Source organism: Sceloporus occidentalis, unplaced genomic scaffold, assembly GCF_023333645.1.
Source record: "Sceloporus occidentalis isolate IW3139 unplaced genomic scaffold, rSceOcc1.0.p SCAF_44, whole genome shotgun sequence".
NCBI classification, from domain to species: Eukaryota; Metazoa; Chordata; class Lepidosauria; order Squamata; family Phrynosomatidae; genus Sceloporus; species Sceloporus occidentalis.
In genome coordinates, this window is record NW_028317024.1 from 3,324,962 (window position 1) to 3,347,228 (window position 22,267).

The 22,267-nt window shown below is 42.8% G+C and overlaps 1 protein-coding gene across 1 annotated transcript in view; it reads right to left on the minus strand.

Moving 5' to 3' along the window:
- Positions 1–16,373, minus strand: part of LOC149289598 (RNA polymerase II subunit A C-terminal domain phosphatase-like) — a 49,811-nt gene extending 33,438 nt beyond the window's left edge. The window contains exons 1-8 of the mRNA XM_089490450.1: positions 16,063–16,373; positions 11,042–11,125; positions 9,998–10,091; positions 9,000–9,128; positions 8,386–8,536; positions 6,054–6,144; positions 4,524–4,690; positions 3,041–4,087 (exon numbers count right to left, since the gene is read on the minus strand). Of these exons, the coding sequence (XP_089346576.1) occupies positions 3,041–4,087; positions 4,524–4,690; positions 6,054–6,144; positions 8,386–8,536; positions 9,000–9,128; positions 9,998–10,091; positions 11,042–11,125; positions 16,063–16,373 (2,074 nt within the window). The remainder of the gene's footprint in view (positions 1–3,040; positions 4,088–4,523; positions 4,691–6,053; positions 6,145–8,385; positions 8,537–8,999; positions 9,129–9,997; positions 10,092–11,041; positions 11,126–16,062) is intronic.
- Between the last annotated feature and the right edge of the window lie 5,894 nt (positions 16,374–22,267).

The following is a 22,267-nucleotide window of genomic DNA, read 5'->3' on the forward strand; positions in this document are numbered from 1 at the left end:
AATATATTTTGCGGAGCACGGCACAATTCCAGTTTTGGTTCCAATATATTAATTAGCCGGGATGTAGATGTCAAAAAACCAGCACTCTCTCATTACCAAGGTTAGAATCCACCTGGTTTAGCAGCCAAGACAAGCAGTGATTCAATGCCTGCTCCTGACGTAATCCCAGCAGTTATAACCCAACTGGATTGGTGTTCCAGAAGAATCTGTCTCGCACTGGAAACCGTTAACCTACCATGATATTCCATAACACAAGGAGACACAGGCCCCATGAGCCTAGCCAGACACTTTTAAACAAACAAGCACTTATGCCACAAATATTTAGCGCTATTGGCGACTTTGGCATTTAAAGATTTTTATAAAATGCTTGATATAAACAAGTCAGTATCCAATTTGACATTTTTTTTTTCTTTTTTCTGAAAGAAGCCATCCCAGTGCAGGGACACTACAGCCACAATGACCACTTTAATGCATATCATAGAATTTGCTGGCAGATAAGAGCCATTCTGTTCACCTAGTTTGCCTATTTTCCTGCCATAAAGACTCAGTCCTTGGTCTGGTCTAAGATTCAGAATAGCCATATCTGTACGCAGAATTATTGCTATTCATAAGTACTTTCAGCCATTAAATGACAAACAAAAATCGCTAAATCGTTCATTGTAGCAGAAAAAAAGGTTTTGCGCATGAAAAAGGGTGGGTTGTACTGAACAGAGAGAAGATTCCTAAAGATGCACAGACTCTCTCACCAGGATGCAGAACCTTTTCTAACCGCAAGGAGAAAGCATGAGTGCGAGCCGAGCGCCTACTGCCACCAATGAGTTCGACTCATACTTCAAAGACAAACAGCAGTCATTCTAGAGTTCAAGTACATATAGATTTCAAAGATTTTGTTATAGAGACATAAAATTCGACGGCTGGTACGAACCCATAAAGTCTGCTCATTTTCCCCGCTGTAAAGACGCAGACCTTAATCAGTCCTTGGTCTTGTCTTCCCTTCAGGATAGCTTTATACCATGTATGTTTATATTCCCTCGCTGCATTAACCTTTACCACTTGTGCTGCAAGGCTGTTCCATTTATCTACCAATCTCTCAGTAAAGAATTACATCTAAGCCTCCGACACTCGAGTTTTAGATTAGGACCTCTTGTTCTCCACTTTTGAATTCAACTTCGAACTACAAAAAGAGATTTAACAATGGTGCCTCTCTCTTCCAAGATATAAATACTGAGATCCCTTAGCCTTGCAAACCATTTACCATTGTGTTAGCCCCCTCTGAACTCTCTCTAACATGATCTGCAGAAGACATCTCCAGACCCGTACACTATAGGTGTAGTTCTAGGTGAGGTCTGACCAGAGATCCATGAAGGGACAGAACCACATCTCACTTTCTGCTACTAAAACACATGAAATGAATAATATTTACATAAACTTTGTTGTAATGAACGCTGCATGGGCGACAATCTGAATTATAAAACTTCAGAATAAGAGAAACCGTTTCATAGGACAGAATCAAATGATCAAACATCGAGAAAGCCTCTACACAGAAACATCATGCATCTACCATCTGCCTAGCAGGATTTACTAAAGAAAACCCACTTTTAGACAATTTGGATGGGAAATACCTGGCTGAATACCAATGGTGATACTTTTTATTCTAAAACCTACTCGCAGCATTTTATTACTGAAAGAAACTATTTTCCGTAGCTGTGGGATCTCCCGAGGGGTTTTAAGAAAAGTTGAATAAATACATTTTATTACAGATAGACATACACCAGGGAGACTCTTCTGTTGATAAATAATTACCCGCCAGTCAGCACACAGAATTTGCTCTTGTAAGGTAGAAATCGTACAACAAGAATTTCTTCCACTGAGCATTTCACAAGTAAACAAAATACTCCCGGGGCATAAAGCAATTATAAAAACATTGTATCCTAAAGTTTCAGGAGACAAGTAAAGTTACAGTCAATGCAAGGATCACTAAGTTCGGCCCATACAACACCTAACCATTGGGTATTTCAAGAGTAATTTGGCATGAAACAAAATAAAGGTACAGCTACATTTGATTCATATACTTAAAGGGGAAGTTCCATGGGAAAAATATCTTCGCATAAATACACTGCTGTGTACAGCAGGGCTCGACAAATCCTCGGTCAGGGGCGTCCAACGTGTGGCCCGCTGGACGTTGATCGGCTCTTAAACTCTTTTAAAACGGGCGTCCGTCGCCATACAGTGTCTGGCGGATGTTGACGCCCCGGGGAGGGGACAGATATGGCCCCTGATGCCGATCGCACCGTTTGGGTGCAGAAAGCAAATGTAGATTTCTGCACCCATTTTAAGTCATGACGGTCCTGGCACGTCAATTGTCATTAACCCTTTGTTTTTGGGTGACATGCCCGGACCATCAATTGTCATTAAGGGGTTAAAAAAAATCCCGGCTCCTAACTTTTTTAGCTGGCTCCTAGATTCAAAACAAATTTGTTAAACCTTGGTGTACTGAAATGTAGGTCACCACTGACCAAAAAAAAACTTTTTGTTTTATTTACTTTTGTTCCAATTAACTCCCTCTACCTGCAGACCTGGAGGCTGCCATTGTTGCCAGTCGTGATACTTTGGGCGCCTTTCGATGCTCAAACACCACACTGAGCTGACTCTTCATGGCAATGCTCCACCCCTCCATATATTTCATTAGACAGAGTGCCCGACTGGTGACTAAAACTGAGACATTCTATTGTTGACCAGATAAGTATAAGGCATCAGGGTGTTTGGCTAGTAGGCTAGGCTAAGATAACAGAACACATCCTAAAATGCCCAATATGCAGCTGCCTGAAGATAATATGCAAAGACTAGCACTGTTTAAAAAAAGAATAATCTCAAATACTTATTTTTAATCTGATAATAGCAATAAACAAAACGGATCAATGCAATAAAAAAAGTTGATGTGCAACTAAACATGCATGAATGAAAATGATCTGAAGTGTTTATAAGACGTAGCTGAATACCCAAGTGCCTTGTATCTGCTAATGTTTAGGATGCTGCTTACCGGACTTGGCTGCAATAAGGTGGGTCACTCTGTTGGGATCATCACCGTTTAAGACAAGTTTTCTGCTGATTTTCGCTCCCAGTGCCCTGGCATGGTAATATTCTCGTGTTCTCTCTACAGGAAAGTTTGTTGGGTGAAGGCCACTGAAAGCAATTACAACATTTTCAAGAACTTTACCCTTCAGCTCGGGCACAATTTTACGGATGTCAGGAATCTCCTCCATCTCCTTCTTCAAATACAGATCATACTTTGCATAGTAATCTGTGTGTACTCTAGCGAGGATCTCCTCTAGGTATATTAAATGGTCATCTTCATCTGTGTCATCACTGTCATCATCATCATCTTCCATGCTTTGGTCAAGAGACTCTCCCACAGTAATACCAGATTGTTCGCTATTTTGCGACTCCGTTTCCACTTCCTTCTTTTCTATGCAGCCGTTCCCTAAATCACAAAGGCTATCCTGCTCCACATTCTGTACTTCCATCTCATCATCTCCTGCTTCAGATTTTTCTTTTGTTTCAGATCCTTGCAACCTCTCATCAGAGTGATTCTCCGACAATGGTTTGCTGGAGCTGCTTTCTGTACAAGATTCTTGAGAGGGAACAGACTCCTGATCAGGCTTTTTGGACTTCCTCCAGCTTCTTCTACAATCAGTTTCACTACCAGAAGCTGAAGATGAAGGGGATGAGGGTTTTTTAAGTTCTGATTCACTATCACTGTCACTGGACAAGTCAAAGTCCAAGTCTTTTGCTGCCCCGGTTTTGGTCAGAGATTTGGCTACCACTGTCCTCTCATCCTGCTCTAAAGAAGGCTGCGTCACATCCTGGCTGTTTGTGACAGCCGGTGCACCCGGTTCATGTAATCCATCACTCGATTCGCCCTCCTTTTTACAATGATCACTGCTTGTAACGCATCCGCCATTTAGCTCTTTTCTGGACTTTCCAAAGCCATTGCTCTGCTCCTCACCGGGGACCCCATCTGATGGAACACCAGCCTGTGTAGTACCTTCAGGCTTACTTGCTACTTCAGTTGCTTTGGAAGAACGTACTGTGAATAAAAACAAAAATTATTAAAATTTAAAATATTTAATTTATGGGAACATAGTCTTAAATGCAATGTGAGAAATATTTCCTCACCGAGAAGGTGGTGGAAGAGACAGGGTAGATTATTAATAGTTTAAGACCTTAACATGGATGAGATGCCCACATGGCTCTTTTCTGTCTAAAAATTCTATGTATTTGCATAGGCTTATAAAAGCGCACACAATTCAGGGTAAAAAAACCCACATGGGCAAAATAGATAAAAGAAAATCTGCTGTTAGCAGAAAATGCTATAAGCGGCAAGAGCTATATTTACCTTGGATTTCTGTAAAATAGATTCCAGTTAAAAACTTGCAAATTAAGTACTTTTAAACTGGGAAAAAAAAACATGCAGCTGAATCAATGGTTACCCCAAGAAAAGTATGATAGCATTAATCATTAACCTTGTTTTTTAATCTGTGCTTCCCTTGAACCAGGAGGGGCATTGATATCTCCAGTGCCTTGAAAGTAGACATACTTTTTGACAGTAATCAAATTGGGAGCAAATTTCCAAACATCTTCTCGATCATCAATAATGCAAACCATAGAATCCCCACATGGAAAAAGATTTCTAAAGGAGAAGGACAAGAAAAGAGCTTTCTTTAGATAACATTATTTTGAGAATATAATTTAAATTACTAAAAGATATATATATATATATATATATATATATATATATTGACTTTTTAACTATAAAATGCTCAATGTTTTTATGTTTTTTGCAATCTATACGGCTAAGCAGAGCCTTTATAGACTGCATTAAAGAGTGCTGTGCACCTTTAGGACACATTGTGATGGGATATTACGCCAAATAGAAGTACAAGCAGCGTTTTGCGATTTTAAAACCATTTTTTTCAAGAACCGGTCATCCTGTCCCCATGTGCCATTTGGGAAATCTTTAAAGCCGACCAGTGCAATTTACCTCATCAAACCATATATTTTTAAAAGCTTGGCACTCCAGGGTATTTCAAATGCTAGTATTTTAACCCTTTCTGTGCAAAAAATTCTACAACCAGCCTGTATGTAATGTTGTAATGTAATTTTCAGTCAGAGGAGGACAGTGGCAGAATATCTCGGGGGGGGGGGGGGGAGGACAGTGGCAGCATATCTCGGGGAGGGAGGACAGTGGCAGCATATCTCGGGGGGGAGGACGACGTCAGTGGCAGCATATCTCGGGGAGGAGGACGACAGTGGCAGCATATCTCGGGGGGGGGGCGACAGTGGTAGCATATCTCGGGGGGGGGGGACGACAGTGGTAGCATATCTCGGGGGGGGAGACAGAGTGGCAGCATGGTTTTTTTGGTGCTTTTTTAAAGAAAAAAATTTTCTTTAAAAAAGCACCAAACTTTTAGGGTGCGGCCTATATACGGGGGCGGCCTATATCCGAGCCAATACGGTAACCGCCGGCACAGCCATCATTGAAAGGCATAAAGCCTTTCATTATGGTGAATAGGACTGCTCCTAGGAGTAATTGTACGGGACCCCCTGCATTTTTTTTATGGTGATGCCTCGACGTCAGGGCATTGCATCTACACTCGCTTAACTCCATGAAGTGCCTGACATGTCAATTGCCGTCAGGGCAACTGAAGACTAAATTTTCGTCATGTGACTTTTTTGAGGCTGCAGTGGGGTTGGATGTCACAGTATAAAAAACTATTAATGATACCTGACCGAAACATGATGTCAAAATACAGACAGGGAAGCACCCATTGAAGTTCAGTTAAACAAAGACAGGTATTTGTACACATGAGACAGACCCATCCTTTTAAAGGCAGCATCACCCTGCTTAGCCGAGGTACTGGTCTGATCAGTTACCTTTCTTTCAGCCCTTCGGAGGTGTTTGTAAGGGAGTTACAGCGATGCTAGTATGGAAAGGAACAGATGGCAGAACAAAATAATGCATTTCTGATTAACTGACCCACTGAACTACTCACCGAAGATTTCCTGTTTTTGAAAATGGATCAATACATTCATCCCGAGATAATATCCTGTGAGAGAAAAGTTTCTTCTCGGGGTCTAAAAAGCCTGTAATGAAAAAAAGTAAAAACGTCAATGTAGTTAATGGCAGTGCGACAGGTAAACCTGGTAAGGTTTATATACCGACTCTGTTGTGGTCAGTAGACTATTTTAAAATCACAAACCTCTGCAAGACTTTCCAAGAGTGAAAAAATACAAAGTGATAGTTTAGGCAGAGAAAATAAACACTTTTTGAATCTTTTATTAAAGCTGTGATGGGGACAACCCCTTTAAAGTAGTTTGAATCACCTTAGAGAACAGAAACTTTATTTATTTTGTTAAATTTGGAATTTTTTTTGGAAGCGAGGTCTGTGCCATAAGGTGGCTTCCTATGTGCATCAAACAAAAAGAAAGAGAAAGCAGGCACTCCTCCTATTGATCGCTTTCCTCCCTGTAGAGGGGAGGCAATCCCCCCATAAGTCCCCTTACTCCCATCCCCAGCGCGTGCCATAATCTTATTGGTTGTTTTTTGTGTCAGTCCCTCTGCCTATAGGTTAATGTCTTCCAAAGCCTCATTTAAATTGCTGTCTATTCTTTAATCACCTTCTTGTTCTGCAAAGACCTGGTTAATAAAGGTGTGTGTGTTCCTGAAATCTGCCTTTCATTTTTAACTCCGTGCAGGATTGCGGATTTAGTCTGATGCAGCTACCCCTGTAGCTGGCTATCAGAAAGGGAAGCCCGGAAGCGACGGCCAGGGGCTAATTGGGTCACCGGGTTCCTGTTACAGATGTTATCTCCCTTCTCCAAACACAAAGTTGGTCAACAAAGACACATCCTAAACAGGACAAACACTAATCCCAGGTGGAACCCAGCTACACAACTCAACGCGACACCTGCATGAAACAGACTAATTGGACTGACATTTTTTCTTTCTTAATTCTGAACGCCTGGCATTTTTATTTGGTTGAAAACTGTGAAACGTGCAGTTTTCAATTTGAGAAACACTGTTAGGAGGGATAAATCATGTCCAAAAAAGAAGTAATGCCTACCTACAAGAGCTGTGAGGGATGAACATATTGAGTATTTTACAATGCAGCTGCTAACTACTGAACCAACATGAGCCATTTGCCAAGCACAGCAGATTGCTTGACTCCTGTTAAAACTTCTGAGGCAAGATCAGTACACTTTGCATCTCAACATTAAAACGGCAGACAGCAACGGTATTGCATGATAAATTAATCCATGAGATCATGCATTATTTCAGGCTGCGGGACTAAGTTTACGGTGAAAGAACAAATTAGAACTTATTTTATATACACACATTGCTTGAATAAACTCCAGAAGCCAGGGGGATGTTTGTGTTGATCATGAATATAAATTAAAAATGGACAATAAATCCAGGCTTAACCACACATCACATCTTGGCTTCATCAGTAATTTTGGCAAATTAATTCACATTTTACGTACATAGTACCCGGCTTCCGGTACAAAGCAACAAAATAATAATTGGACCTACGCATCACAGTAAATATACCAGAATGGCCCGGATCACTTAATATCTTCAAGCATTTAAGACGTGTGAATGAAGTGGTTTGTCATCGTGCAGTTTCCAGTACCTCAGCACCCCCTCCAAAATTCTACCTTGAATACAGATGACCAGTTCTTCCAATGTAAAGATTTGTAACATGGGTTATGATTGGCAGACTGGGGAGGCCAAGCTATAGGCTTACACTGTCCCCAATTAGTATTTTCATCATGTCAGCATGAATTCAGTTTTAACTTTCCTCCAATAAAAGATATTTATGTATCTTCTATGATAGTTTTTATATAGTTATGTCATTTCTCACAACCGCCCCCCACAACAAACAGGGTTGCAATGAGCAATAATTCAGATGCCAACACTGCCCCCTTGTGTTAGACAGCATACATAGTACAGACAGCTATGATTTAAGCACCAGGGTATGAACAGCTCCTGCTCTCTGGGTACCAGAAGGAAAAAAAAAAATCTGTGCATTAACGTAATCCCGCAAAGACAATTTGTAGGTTGTTATTTACTTACAAGCACCTCGATACTTATATCATACATACAGCCCATGAAAAATCATTCCCATCGGTTAAAGTGGTAAACAAAGAATATTTCAGTAACAGAAATCAAAACCTAAAATGAATTTACTGAATATGGGACCAAACAATATGCTACAATAAAAAAGTATACTGTCCAACATATCAGGACTTCATTCAAGTTTCTCAAGCTGCAAGAATAAGGATATTTCTTAATTTCACTTGAAGAGCTACAATAGAGGGACTGACCAGCGATTGTGTGTGCATACAGGCGGCTTCCAAAAGTGAAGACGTGCAGCTCGTAGAGCTTGGCAATCTTCTCTAGAAATTCTTTGCAATGCGGCCGTAGACGTGTGTGCAGCATGGGCTCTCCTCTGCCTAGCTGAAAGTGAAGGATGCCCTGGAAAAAGGAGAACCACGTTGAGTTTGCCCTTAAAATTCAGCCAACAACCAAACTTCCTTGTTGATTTAACAATTAAGATGTAGTTCTGGCTACGTCAGTTTTCTGGCAAAATTCAAACATTTTATGTCACACTTCTAATGCAAAGAATATTTGGTAATAGTAATAAACAAACGCTTTGGTCTTTTTACAGGGACACTGCAGTCGTCATATTAAGTATAATCCTAGCTGTGAGGCAGGGAAAGGGATGATGCATGTGAGAATCCTCCCATGCATTTGCAAAATGGGACCCCGCAGCTATCATATGCGTTCTTCATTTGTGGGGTCGCATGGGATAGTTTAATGACTGAAAAAAGACCCAAAACTTGAGCAATATATTGTATTGGATGACTTGATCCAAGTTTGCAATTATATTTCCAAAGCAGTTAACAGTCAACAGGATAGACTGGTTAGTTGAACGTACCTTCCGGGACATATGTTGACAGTGCTGTTCTGTAGTATGGATTAACGTCTGATCTAAATCAACCATAAGGACAAGCTTGTGGTTTCGATGTAATCTGTTTTGGTCTTCGCGTCCTAGTTGCTCTGCTTGCTACAAAAAATAACATTTAGGACTAGATATCACAAATGTGAGCACATTAATAAAGAACATTAAAACCCAAGGACAGAATTCTGACTCTAATATTGCCCACAACATAAAGGCTAGCTCACGACACATGTATGACAAGGATATCGCAAGGATATAATGATACAGCGAGTCTCGGATCACTCCGCTATCAATACCCCAGAGGCAGGCGCTTAACAGGGGCATGTCGTGCAACAACACGTGACTTGCGTGGCTGAAATCGGAAGGTTGTGCAGTTTGGTGCATTCTGCGTGGTTGAGAGTAGTATGAGGTGAGGAGTGATGCCTGGATGAGTAGCGCTTGTGGTTTAGAGAGACGTGCAGCTAAGAGTAATCTGTACATTTGAGTGGGTGATTTGATTGAGAATTCTGTGTGGATTAGCTTGAGTTGTATGGATGTTAGAGTGTACAGTACATCTGCGAGGCTGAACTTGGTCAGTAGGTTTGGGTCTGTGTCCCAATGAATGGTTAGTATGGGTGTGTGTGGGTCAGTGGGTCTGGCAGCAGTCATTCTGTCTTAGTTTGCATTTCTTTGGCTGAAAGGTGAATGAGCCAAGTGTGTTCAGTATGAGTATGTGTCAGTACATGTTTGCACCTTTTGTCAAGGGTGGACAGTGCGTTGAAATGTATGTATGTTTGGTTCAGCAGAATGATATGCTTCCCTTTTGTAAACCCAAGATGAGATGGGGGTTCTCCCCATGAGGGATATTGAATTCCAGACAATGAAAATGAACACCCCCAGGAATCACTTGAATCAAAAGAAATGTTTTTAAGTAGACATATTAAAATGTACATCAACAGTGAATTAAATATTAACCTCCACTCAGGGGAACCTACCTCTGAGCTAACCATGAGTTCAGGGACACTGTGTACCATAGAAACAGTAGCTGTTGATAACGGCACCTGCTGCTTTCCATTCTTGTTTTGCAACCTGCAAAAAAAAAAAAAATGGACAAAACACAACATTAAAATTCATCATGAAAAAGACAATCGAGTGGCTACTGCAGGAAAAAAAATGCAGTTTACAAGCTTTCATTACTACACGACAGCAAATTCTTACTTATTTTCTAAAAGAAAAAATGCGCTGGGAATCTATTGACTCAGAGGTAAATAATGATGTGAAAGTGTCACGTGATATTACATGTAAACAGTCAAGCTGTCTGAATAATTTGTAACTAAACCTAGCTTGTGCTTTTTAATATTCAGTTCATGAATCGTTAGTTAAAAGCGTGTCTTAAGGATGCTAAGGCGTGTGGCTTAAGGTCGTCAAACTAAAATACACAATTTTGCCCCCTAAAGTTATCTGTTTGTTTATCCACCCTTTACACGGGGTCTGCCTGAGCCAACAATCGGCAATTTAACGACAGGAGAAATAGCTCAATGTCACACAAATCCAGGGAGAAAGGGGTTAAAGACTGTGCTTAAGTTATGCAAAAGTAGGGTTTTTTAATGGATATATATGGCTTATGTTAGTCTCTAAACACCATTTCACAGGTTTAATGCTGTACTGTAAAATGCAATATTTGGGGGGAAAATAGCAAATCTGGTTTATATTTGGTAAAAGGTAAATTATAAGAGGCTTTCTACATTTTGGGGGGGTAAAATAGACTCAACACGTGCAAAATATGGCATGATCAGGGTGTTGAAGCGCTAGCCAGACCAGTGCTTTACCGATTCTGGAAAAGGTTTGTTTTAAAGTATATTGCTGTATGATGGTTATAAGGTTAACGGGAAGGAAGATCTTCAAACTTTTGGACCTACTGTGCACACTCTACATCAGGGTAAGCCTAAGGCGTGTTTGGGTTATTTGCTAAAACAAAAAAAACATTTTCGCACAACTAATGTAGCAAGTGAAAAACAGGGAAAATAGAAATAACTTACTGTGTCAAGTCCTGGCCACATTCTGCACACAAACCCTTCATAACCACGGGGTGGTCGCAGCTCGATAGCCTTACCAAAACGCCTCTGCAATATTAAAATCAAAACAAGAAAGAAATGAGTTAATAAAAAAATAAAAAAAGCCACACAGAAAAGGACAGGCATAAAATGATGGGGAATTCTACTGCAATGACCCGTCACCTACAAAACCCACAGATGTTAAAAGGGACCGTTTCCGGTCACCGGCAGCCCCTCTAAAGGAGAATGCATTCTTAAGAAAAAACGTATTCGCTCGATTATAAGATGACCCCCACAATATGAATATTAGTTTAGGAAAAAAAAGAAAAAGCCTGAATATAAGATAACCCTATAGGAAAAAAGTTTTACTAGTAAATATTATTTCATGTAAACTATTTTTTCATATTTAATAAAACCTATCATTTGGTTTTTATTTCCTTTTATTTGCCAACCTGCCCCCCAGTTATGCATATCTGCCCGCCAGGCTTGCCACTCTGCCTCCCTGATATGCCTTATACCCTCCTATATGCCACTCTGCTCGATGATATGCCTTTTAACCCCCTATATGCCACTCTGCCTCCAGAGGTTACCAGAAAGGAGGATCCAGGTCCCCTGCAGCGCTGCGGGGGAACTGGATCTTAGTCAGACCTCTATTAGGGGTCTGATTATAAGACAACTTTGAATATAAGACGATGGTTATTTTTCAGAGCATTTCCTCTGAAAAACACCTCATTTTATAATCTAGCAAATACTATACTCTTCTTGAAATAAACCAGATTCGCTTCTAACCGTGTTAAAAATTCTAACAATTGTAAAAGTCTAAGCACACCGACACAGAGAAGCATTAACTACAACTCTTCTTAAACAATTAAGGTGGCCTCTTTTTTTTTTTGCATTGTTGCTTAGACCAAGATAGCCAACAAGTTTGGTTAGAGGACCCAACTTAATGACTAAAGCGTCAGCATATTCCATTCATCAGCTTTATGGACTATAGCTTAGCTGATGAAATGAAGTCTAAGAAACAAATTGTAACGCGGAATAAGTATGGTGCCAACCAACCACCCCAAAGGCTTTGTTTCATAGTAATGAGCTACTAAACCAGCTTGTTTTTCACTCCACACACCTGCGGTACAACGGTTATTTTGAACAGCAATTACTACCATGTCTGGTATTGGATGACTGCCACGATTTTACATCTCTGTGGATGGTTTGGTAGGTCAGGCTTGATGAGAATGGCTAGACTCCAGTATTAAGAAATACAGATTTGATACCTAATCATCCCCCTGAGTATTATTCTTTATCCTGTTCTCTGACTGTTCCACCATATATTTGGTACTATAGCTGGGCCGCTTCTGTATCAATAAGTAGGTAATGGTACTTGTGATGATTATATGCGGAGAAACGTCCTGAGCACCCATCAAGTGGCCGTCACATTTGACTCTAAATGGTCCAATCACTAGTTTCTCCATGTTAACATGTCACAGATGAAAGAGCAAGGTGTCAGCTGGCAGACATCTGCAATGCGGATGGATCCCATGCTAACGGAAAAGCTATGATATATCAGGGCCTGAAACGACAATACCACCCGTAATATGTGCACTACGCTATAGCGGACTGCACTTAAAGCTAGTAAAGGGAGACTGATCTGTGATCTTGGATCTCTCATAGCAATACCTATGGAGGTGGAAACTCAAGCAGTAACTCAGAGCGAGTGCTCCCTAGCCCCAAAGTAGAACAGTCTATAACAGTCTGGGGGGTGTAGAGGTCTATTGTTCTAGCAGTGTGTAGTAGAACATGATTCATGTGGCTGAAATGCTCTGTGTGTATGGTGGATTGTGTCACCTGGCTGAGAGTACTTTGTGCATTAGCTGACCAGACAATGTGGCTGGGAGTTTTAGTCCGAGTTGCTGGGAGTTTGCAAGAGAGTTGTGGTTTCAACTCCTTGACTTCAAACTAAACAAGCTTCTATGAGAAGAGCTGGATTGGCCCTGTATAATGTATAATAGTTATATCAGTAAGATTTCTCAAAGCCTCCAAGTGATTCAGATATACTGACAAACTGGGAGAGAGGACCTGAAATAAGTAAGAGAAACTTTTAGTTTTAAATTGCACTCTGTTAAAAAAAAGCCTTGATGCAAGTACAAGACTAACGTACTTCTTTCGATATACTCAAGCCATAGATGTTTTTGTTTTTTGTTTTTTTTAAATATATGGTGCAGCAAATCATTTGCATCTACTCTCTCTCGATCTACACCTTATTTGTTAATACGCTGTGACGGTGAGAACGGTTGTCTCAACAAGAACAAATTAAGTGCTTTTAGAGTTCCGTTTGCGCAAACCATATAGGCACGACCTGCAACAGGGGCTTGGGGCTTTTATAGAAGTGGTATTGCTGACCATCTAAGAAACGTCTGACACACAAACTAGAACAATAAAACGGATAACAAGCAGGCCTGGCTTTCAATCTGATCAAACAGAAGTATCTAAGTGCCGTATTGCAAGCATGAAATAAACCTGATCTTCCAAGTGGAGATAATATAGTTGAAAATGAAAGATTCTTACAGTAGTTGCGTCCTATTTGTAAATAATTGCACAGCTACTGATATTTACACACAGACGTGAAGCAAAGAGCACGCCACACGGTAGGTTCAGGGGATATCTGGGGGCCGTGCTTGATCTGCGCCCAGCTTTACTACATACCTAGCTGACGGCAGTCTTGTATGCCAACATGAAAAGCTTACTCAAAAGCCAAATGGTACTGGAGGGAGATAAATAGATGGGTGTGCAAACGGAGTAAGGCTTATTCATATGTAGAAATTTCATAAAAGGTGATAACGACTACAAGTAGCTTTAATAAATGTTAGAAGCATTGCATTTGACATTAAATATGAAACAGTTGGCCCATCTGCGCATTGTGTCTGTGGTGAACACTCAGACCTTGAACAGTCCTCGGTCTTGTCTTTGATTCAGGATAGCTGTATGCCTTTCGCCTGAAGTTTTAAATTCCCTTGCTTTATTAAGATTACCATATATTCTGGGATGCTGCTCCACTCGTCTACTACCTTCTCGGTATTATTTGCTGGACTCTCTCAGCAGTTATAGATATAAATTTGTGAACATGTGCATAGAGTGTTCAATGTACGATCCAACTGAATAATTATCTCCAGGAATAACAAACAGAGACTGAAGAAACCTCACTGGTTTTACTGTACATAACAGGGCCAGCTAAGCTCTTCCTGCAACAGGCACTCGCTGCCCGGCCATTCATTATGAATAGTGAAGTCAAGCAGTTGAAACAATATTATATGCTATTTAGTGCATAAATCCCAATATACGGCGTTTACTCGCTTTTAGGACAATGTTTTTTAATCACCGCTTAATCTGTCAGGATTCCGGGAACTTGGAGCACTTCCGCAAAAAGCTAAAGCCATGGCGCACACCATGGGGACAGCCTCTCCCCAGCTCCTCCAATCAGGGAAGAGGCTGTGCACGGAAGCTCCACCCCTTTTGCAGAAAAACATGGATAACCAGGGAGAAGCAAAGTATTAAAAGGAAGAACAAAAAGAGGCAAGGAAAGTGATGGAGCTGCGGAAAAGGAGATAGGGAAGCAGTAGGACATTGACAGAGAGCAAGCACTATAAAAACAAAAACAGGGGGACCCCAATAGGATCTTTTCTTTTATTCTTTCATTACGATCCAAAGTTGGGAGGTCTAATAATCTAGGAAGTTTGCTCAGAAATCATGTTTGTCAGATAATTTATTCAAGGGATATGCAACAAACACAATGATCTCCGCTTAGCTAGTATGTGATTAAAGAAGTTTTCCAAAGTTTTTCTTCTCCCTCTTTAAAGCCCTGTTACCTTAGCCCAAACTACTGAACAAAATCCCTGACTCCTATCACAGTGCCTTGAGTAAGCAATCAAATGTATCAGTCTTAATCACCCAGCCTGCCAGTGACTCCTGAGAGTATATGGAGGAAAGGATTTCATTACACAAGCAGGACTTCATTAGCATAGCCAGAAAGAATCAGCTCAGTATGGTGTCAGCGCATGCCTACGACGCATCATGTGGCTGACACCAACTGCAGCCTCCAGGTTCTTAAAGCAAAACCTCCGAAAGGACACAATATTGGTGCCTTCCACCCAAACATTTCAGCTCTCTTACCAATATGCACAGTACAGAGAGTGAAAAAATAATTCAGTCCAAAACTATTTAACGTACAAAACACAGCACTGTTATAACTTGACTTTAAATGCAATAAACTCTGGATGTCTTCACGTAGTAACTGATAGGTTTAAAGTATCCTAAGAGCACATATCTAGTACACTTATACTTATATGAGTATCTGCGCCTTATATAGATACCTATGGGGCAGTCAAGACCACCTCCCCCCAACAAATGGCTTTATCCATCCTCTAAATGGACCATACCAGCCTATAGTCTCTTATAACTGCAAAGAGAAAAAGACCTCCTGTACTACACACTGACCCCAGCTAACCGATGAACTGTCGCATGAACGCGTTATAAGGTTTATAAAAGTTATCTTATTGATATTTTAGTGCCCCCCCATCATAATGGTATCTTCCAAGGGGGGGTCTGTTACTGTCCATTTAAAATGACCTGTAGAAGGATCCCAGGCCTGCTGCCTGTGTAGATTTCCCGATACACACTGATAAGCATGCAGTGTGCGAACCGTGACAAGTGCTGCATGCGGCTGTGCAGTCCCCGTCCGCTGAGACGTGCTCAGTGCTCGGGTAAACAACTGCACTGCCAGCAAGACAGACCCATGCGCCCCGTTAACGCCACACACGGATCCCTGCCATGAAGATTTGGAGGGAAAGCGTTGTCGCTCCCAGGCTGAGGGCCGGAGTGTTTAAGTTCCCCACGCATGGTGCAGCGCAGTAAACACAGCGCATTCTTGCTGTGTGAGAAGTAAAGCTGCACGGTGTTATTTTCCCCTCCCTCTCCTCAGCCTGCACACAACCGCCATCTCCCCAGCTCCTTACCCGGCAGGGATGACTTGCCCCGGCTGCAGACATAGCTCCAGCACTACACCGGCCCGGTCTGATTTGATTTTTCTCTCCGGTGGTCTGTGCGGCCTCCCCGCTTCTTCCTGCTGTCCTCGATGATCTCTGGCTTCGGCCCCCGGCAAAGCGATGCCCACTGCTAGCACAGAACCGATTTGTACCGACACACCCACAGATACTTTCCATTCTAATAAGCGCAAAGGCCGGGGCCCCGGGAGCCGCACTTCACTGCACTGGCTGGACCGGGGTCCCTCCGCATCTTCCTGAGCTCTCCGCTGCATGCTTAACATGTCCCCGCCCGCGCACTGCCAGCACGGGGCTCCCACAGGCCGCGGTGTCTATGGCAACAGGTGCGGCCCAGCGCGGAGCGACAGTGACGTAACAACCGAGGAGGAGCTCCCAGAGACGCCCCTTAGGGCTAGAACGTGGGGTTCAGTTGTAACAAGCAGCACGGTGAGTGTTCAGAGCAAAGAGGCAGGGCATTGGGAAGTCGTCCCCATGTAAACAGAGCCAGGCCGCGCGGAAGGAGGAGGAGCTCGGAACCGAAGTGTCCTAGCGAGTATTTCAGCTCCACCCTCCACCATCAGTGGCGCAGCAGCTATGATGGCGCAAGGAGAAAGAGGCTGAGCCACCAGAACACCATTCGCCGTCTTCCCGCTTTGCGGAATTAGCTCGCGTTCAGAGAAGGAGGCGGCACCGTGACAGCGTGTACCACGTGAAGGTGGGAAGGGTGTCTGCTCCAAGACGCCATGTTGGTTGTGGCTTGACTCAAACCCTGCAGTGGCTGTCTCATATTACACGTAGGTTGATTACGATTTGTGAGCGAATAGGGAAGTACAGGCACTCGGATACCGACCGTTCGCATACCTAACACATTAAAAAAAGCTTAGTTTCCACCTTTTATTGTGGTTTCTAATGTTCTGTTCGTGGGAAAACGGACTGCCGGTGGTTGGTGCTGAACTGCCTCTGGAAATCTGATGAGAAACCGTGTGGCGATCCTTTTAATCAAGGGCTTCATACGTATAATGTATTTATATCCTGACTAATGTGTGATTTTCAAGTAACTTGTGGTGCATAGGACTGCCACCTTTTGCTAGGCTGTTTCCGGGGCAATCTGAGGGGATATGTCTAGGATGTGGATGAGGCTTGGGCAATGGTAGCTAAACTGTTTTGGAGTCAAGACAGGAGATTCAGGTAGGAAAAGGGGAGACCAGATTAATGAGAAGGTAAAAGAGGGGAAGAAAAACAAAGTGGAGAGAGAAAAAGAAAGGAGAAGAAATGTTGAGGAAGTAGATGCTAAATGGGAGGAAAGATGAGCAAAAGGAAAGAATTGCCCCAGACAGTCTCATTCATCGTCGTCTAACGACAGGATCTGCGCAGAGTTGTGGCTCATCTCCATAGTCTACAAACCTCCAGCGCACACACACCTTGATATTGTAGCTCAACCAACGTCTATGTGTCGGAGACAGCATGTCCACTCTTCCCCACATCCACACTGAACACTCTCTCTCTCCCAACCAGTGGCGTCGGCAGGGGGGGCCAGAGGGGGCCATGGCCCCCCCTACATCATGCTGTGCCCCCCCAATTGAAACGCCGGCTTTTTTTTTTTTTTTTTAATAGACCAGGAGGAGAGAGTGAGAGGCGCCGAGCGGTTGCTGAGGAATAAGTTCTGAGCAACCGTTCGGCGCCTCTCACTCTTCTCCGCGACCGCGAGGCCTCTTCCTGGTTCGCAGTGCCGGCATTTCAAGCCGAGCGCCGGTATATGTCGTCATATCCGGCGCCCAGCAGTGAAGCCGGCAGAACCAGGGATACAGAGACCTCGCGATCTCACCGCTGGACAAGCCCAAGGTAAGTGAACTTCAAAGGGGGGGTTAGAAAGTTAGGAGGGGGTTAGAGAGAAGAGGTAGATAGGAAGTGAGAAGGGGTAGATAAGGATAGATTGGGAGGGAGAGGGGGTAGATTGGGAGGGAGATGGGGGTGGATGGGATACATTGGGAGGGAGATGGGGGTGGATGGGATACATTGGGAGGGAGATGGGGGTGGATGGGATACATTGGGAGGGAGATGGGGGTGGATGGGATACATTGGGAGGGAGAGGGGGTAGATGGGATAGATTGGGAGGGAGAGGGGGGTAGATAGGATAGATTGGGAGGGAGAGGGGGGTAGATAGGATAGATTGGGAGGGAGAGGTCTTTATGGGACAAAAACGGCGTACGTTCAGCTGTTTGGGGACAAAGTTGACATAATGTGTAACTTAGGTGCTGGTCAGGTTCTATATGGGCAGTGTGGACACCAGGGCTGGCTTTGGGGTGTGTGACCAGTGATCTATGCCTGTAATTTAGGGGGGTTTATCTATACCTTTAATGCAGAGTTTATATGTAATTTCCAATTGATTTATATCTGCAAAACTGGGTTTTGTGTCATTCTGTTCATCTGTATCGGCTATATTTCCATACATTATTAATGTTTACCTGCAAATATAGGATTTGCATGTCTTATTCAGTTGATCAATACCTGGAGTGCTGTTTCCATGTGTTGATTATTTGATCTAAACCTTCAGTGCTGAGTGTACATGTGATTTCCAGTTGATATATACCTGCAATGCTGGGTTTGTGTGTTCTGTTGGTTTATACCTGCAATGCTATGTTTCCATACATTATTTATGTATACCTGCAAATACAAGTTTTTTTTTAATCTCATTCAGTTGCATGTGCTGTTTCCATGTGTTGTTTATTTGATCTATACCTGAACTACAGGGTGTAAGTAAAAGAGCGCTATGGTTTAGTGAATGAGGGGACAAAGGGACTCTGGGGATGATTACAGGGGAGAGGACCTCTCAATGTCACGGTGCAGTCAGAAGGAGGGAACACTGCACTGACTCTCACTGTCTTCCCCTGATCTGCAGTCAGTGTGGCAAATACCGTATTTGCTCGATTATAAGACGAGGTTTTTTTCAGAGCAAATGCTCTGAAAAATACCCCTCGTCTTCTAATTGGGGTCGTCTTCTAATCAGACCTCAAATAGAGGTCTGATTAGGAGACTAAGATCCAGATCCCCCGCACCGCTGCAGGGGACCTGGATCCTCCTGTCTCCCCCCCACACACACACACTTACCGGTGCTTCCTGCTGTATTGCCGGGGCAGCGGGTTGACGTCTACGCGATCCGCGTAGACAACGTCCGCTGCAGCCGGAAGGAGGTGTGGCTAGCAGCGGGGGTTGTCTGCGTCCGTCGCGTAGACCTTCCCCGACTGTCAGAGATCAGTGCCACACCGGTGCAGGGAACTCTGATCTCTGACAGCCGGGGAAGGTATCCGCGACGGACGCAGAAAAACCCCCGCTGCCAACTCCACCTCCTTCCGGCTGCAGCGGAAGGCGACGTCAACCCGCTGACCCGGCTGGAAGCACCGGTAAGAGAGGGCTGAGGGGGGAGAGAGTGTGTGTGTGTGTGTGTTAGTTAAATGGGGGTATAGGGTGTGTGTGTGTGTGTTAAATGGGGGCATAGGGCATTTCTGGAGTGGCGTTAAGGGGGCATTTAATAGAGCACTCTGCCTCCTGAAATGCCTTATACCTCCCTATATGCCACTCTGCCCCATAATATGCCTTTTAACCCCCTAAATGCCAGAGTGGCATATAGGGGTATAAGGCATTTCTGGAGGCAGAGTGCTCTATACAATGCCTTTTAACTCCCTTAATGCCATTCTGCCTCCTGAAATGCCTTATACCTCCCTATATGCCACTCTGCCCCATAATATGCATTTTAACCCCCTAAATGCCAGAATGGGATATAGGGGTATAAGGCATTTCTGGAGGCAGAGTGGCACATAGGGGGTCAAAAGGCATACCATGGGGCACAGTGGCATATAGAGGGTTAAAAGGCATATCATGGGCCACAGTGCCATATTGGTGTGGCAAGCCTGGGGGCAGATGTGCGTAACTGGGGGACAGGTTGGAAAATACAAGAAATAAAAACAAAAAAAATATTTTTCTCAATCATAGCTTTTATTAAAAAAAATAGTTTACATGAATTAACATTTACTGGTAAAACTTTTTTCCTTTGGGGTCGTCTTATATTCAGGCTTTTTCTTTTTTTCCTACGTTAATATTCAGATTTTGGGGGGTCGTCTTATAATCAGGGTCGTCTTATAATCGAGCAAATACGGTATATTGGCAGCAGGGTCTAATATTAATATATATTGGCTGCAGGGGCTAATATTAATATATATCGGAAGCTGGGACTAATGTTTATATATATCGGCTGCAGGGCCTATTATCAATAAATATTGGCTGCAGGGGCTAATATTTATATATATTGGCTGCAGGGACTAATAATATATATCGGCAGTAGGGGCTAATATTAATATATGTTGGCAGCAGGGTATAATTTCTATGTATATCGGCAGCAGGGTATAATATAAGTATGTATCCGCAGCAGGGGCTAATATTAATATATATCTGCAGCAGGGTCTAATATTTCTATATATCTGCAGCAGGGTCTAATATTTATATATATTGTCAGCAGGGGCTAATATTAAATAATGAAAAATAACTGTCACTTTAGCTGTTATTTTGAAATCATATTTTAATCACAGTCTTTACTTCAAAGAGATAAGTGCATATTATGTAGTTAAAAATGCACGTCTAACGTGTGTGTGTGTGTGTGTGTGTGTGTGTGTATATATATATATATATATATATATATATATAGTGTATATGTACCGTTTTATAATTGGCCCCCCTACTTTGGTCCCTGGCCCCCCATGTGCCCCCCCTAAATATGAAACCTGGAGACGCCACTGCTCCCAACACATCCATGCACATTCCAGGGCTGTGCTAGGTGTGGGAAAACCCGCCACTTTCCTTGTGCAGTGCCCCCTCTCCTCCTGGAATCTGGATTCGCATGGCCACCAACCCAGGACATAAAAAGGTAAATCCAGGACCTGGGTCAAACCTGGACAGGTAGCAACCCTTGTGGGGAAATATGCTTGAGACCATAGGCGTATTTCACTTTGATAGCATACACATTTATGCAAATATTTTATTTGTTAACAGCGTCCCTGTATATGGTAGACATGCTGGATTAAGACCCTCCAGGGACCCCAGGCCACTCTTGGAAGGTTTGGTTGGTACAGTATGAACACAGTGTTTTACAGCTACGTATTACAGGCGGGTTAGCTGGCACTGGTGCAGCACAAGCTGAGCCAGGCTTGGAGGACTTGCACTCATCCATGTGGAAATGCAATGTCTATTGACAATTTTATTATTCTAACATTTAATTTATGGAGCGCAAGCAGATTATATAGTAGCACTCCAATAACGGGAGAATACACAATTCAACGTAACATGAATAAGATACTGTTACAGTATAGAATACAGTGTGAGGGGCTTCTTGGGCAAGGATAATCTGATGGTCATGTGTAGTGATGGGAAGTTCGGATCATTTCGATTCGTTCACTGAAATGATCCGATTCATGATCCGAATCTTCGGATCACTCAGTGTGACTCACAGGAGTTACTGTTTTCCAGTAACTCCGTGCAGGCACACTAACGATTGGCCCCGCCCCTTTCATTATGAATCCTCCCCCCTGCCTCCAGTGATGTCAATGAAGGCAGAGAGTCGTTCAAAGATTCGGATCTTACAGGGATCCGAATCTTACAGTGATCTGGATCACTGTAAGATCTGGATCATTGTACGATCCGGATCTTTGAACGACTCTCTGCCTTCATTGGGATTCGAATCAGTCAGATAATATCACCATACTGTTATAAATAATACATTAATAATCACTGCCCCCAGGATTTACATTCCCCTTTACCTGCAACTGCACCTTAAGCTAACTTTATTAAATTAATTAAATTAACCCTCACCATTAAATTAACCCTAAACACCCCATCAACCATGTCTGCCCCTAAAATTAACCCTAAACACCCCATCAACCATGTCTGCCCCTAAAATTAACCCTTAACACCCCATTAAGCATAACTGCCCCCAAATTAACCCTAAACACCCCATTAAGCATAACTGCCCCCAAATTAACCCTAAACACCTCATTAAGCATAACTGCCCCTAAATTAACACTAAAGACCCCATTAAGCATAACTGCCCCTAAATTAACCCTAAATACCCCATTAAGCATAACTGCCCCCAAATTAACCCTAAACACCTCATTAAGCATAACTGCCCCTA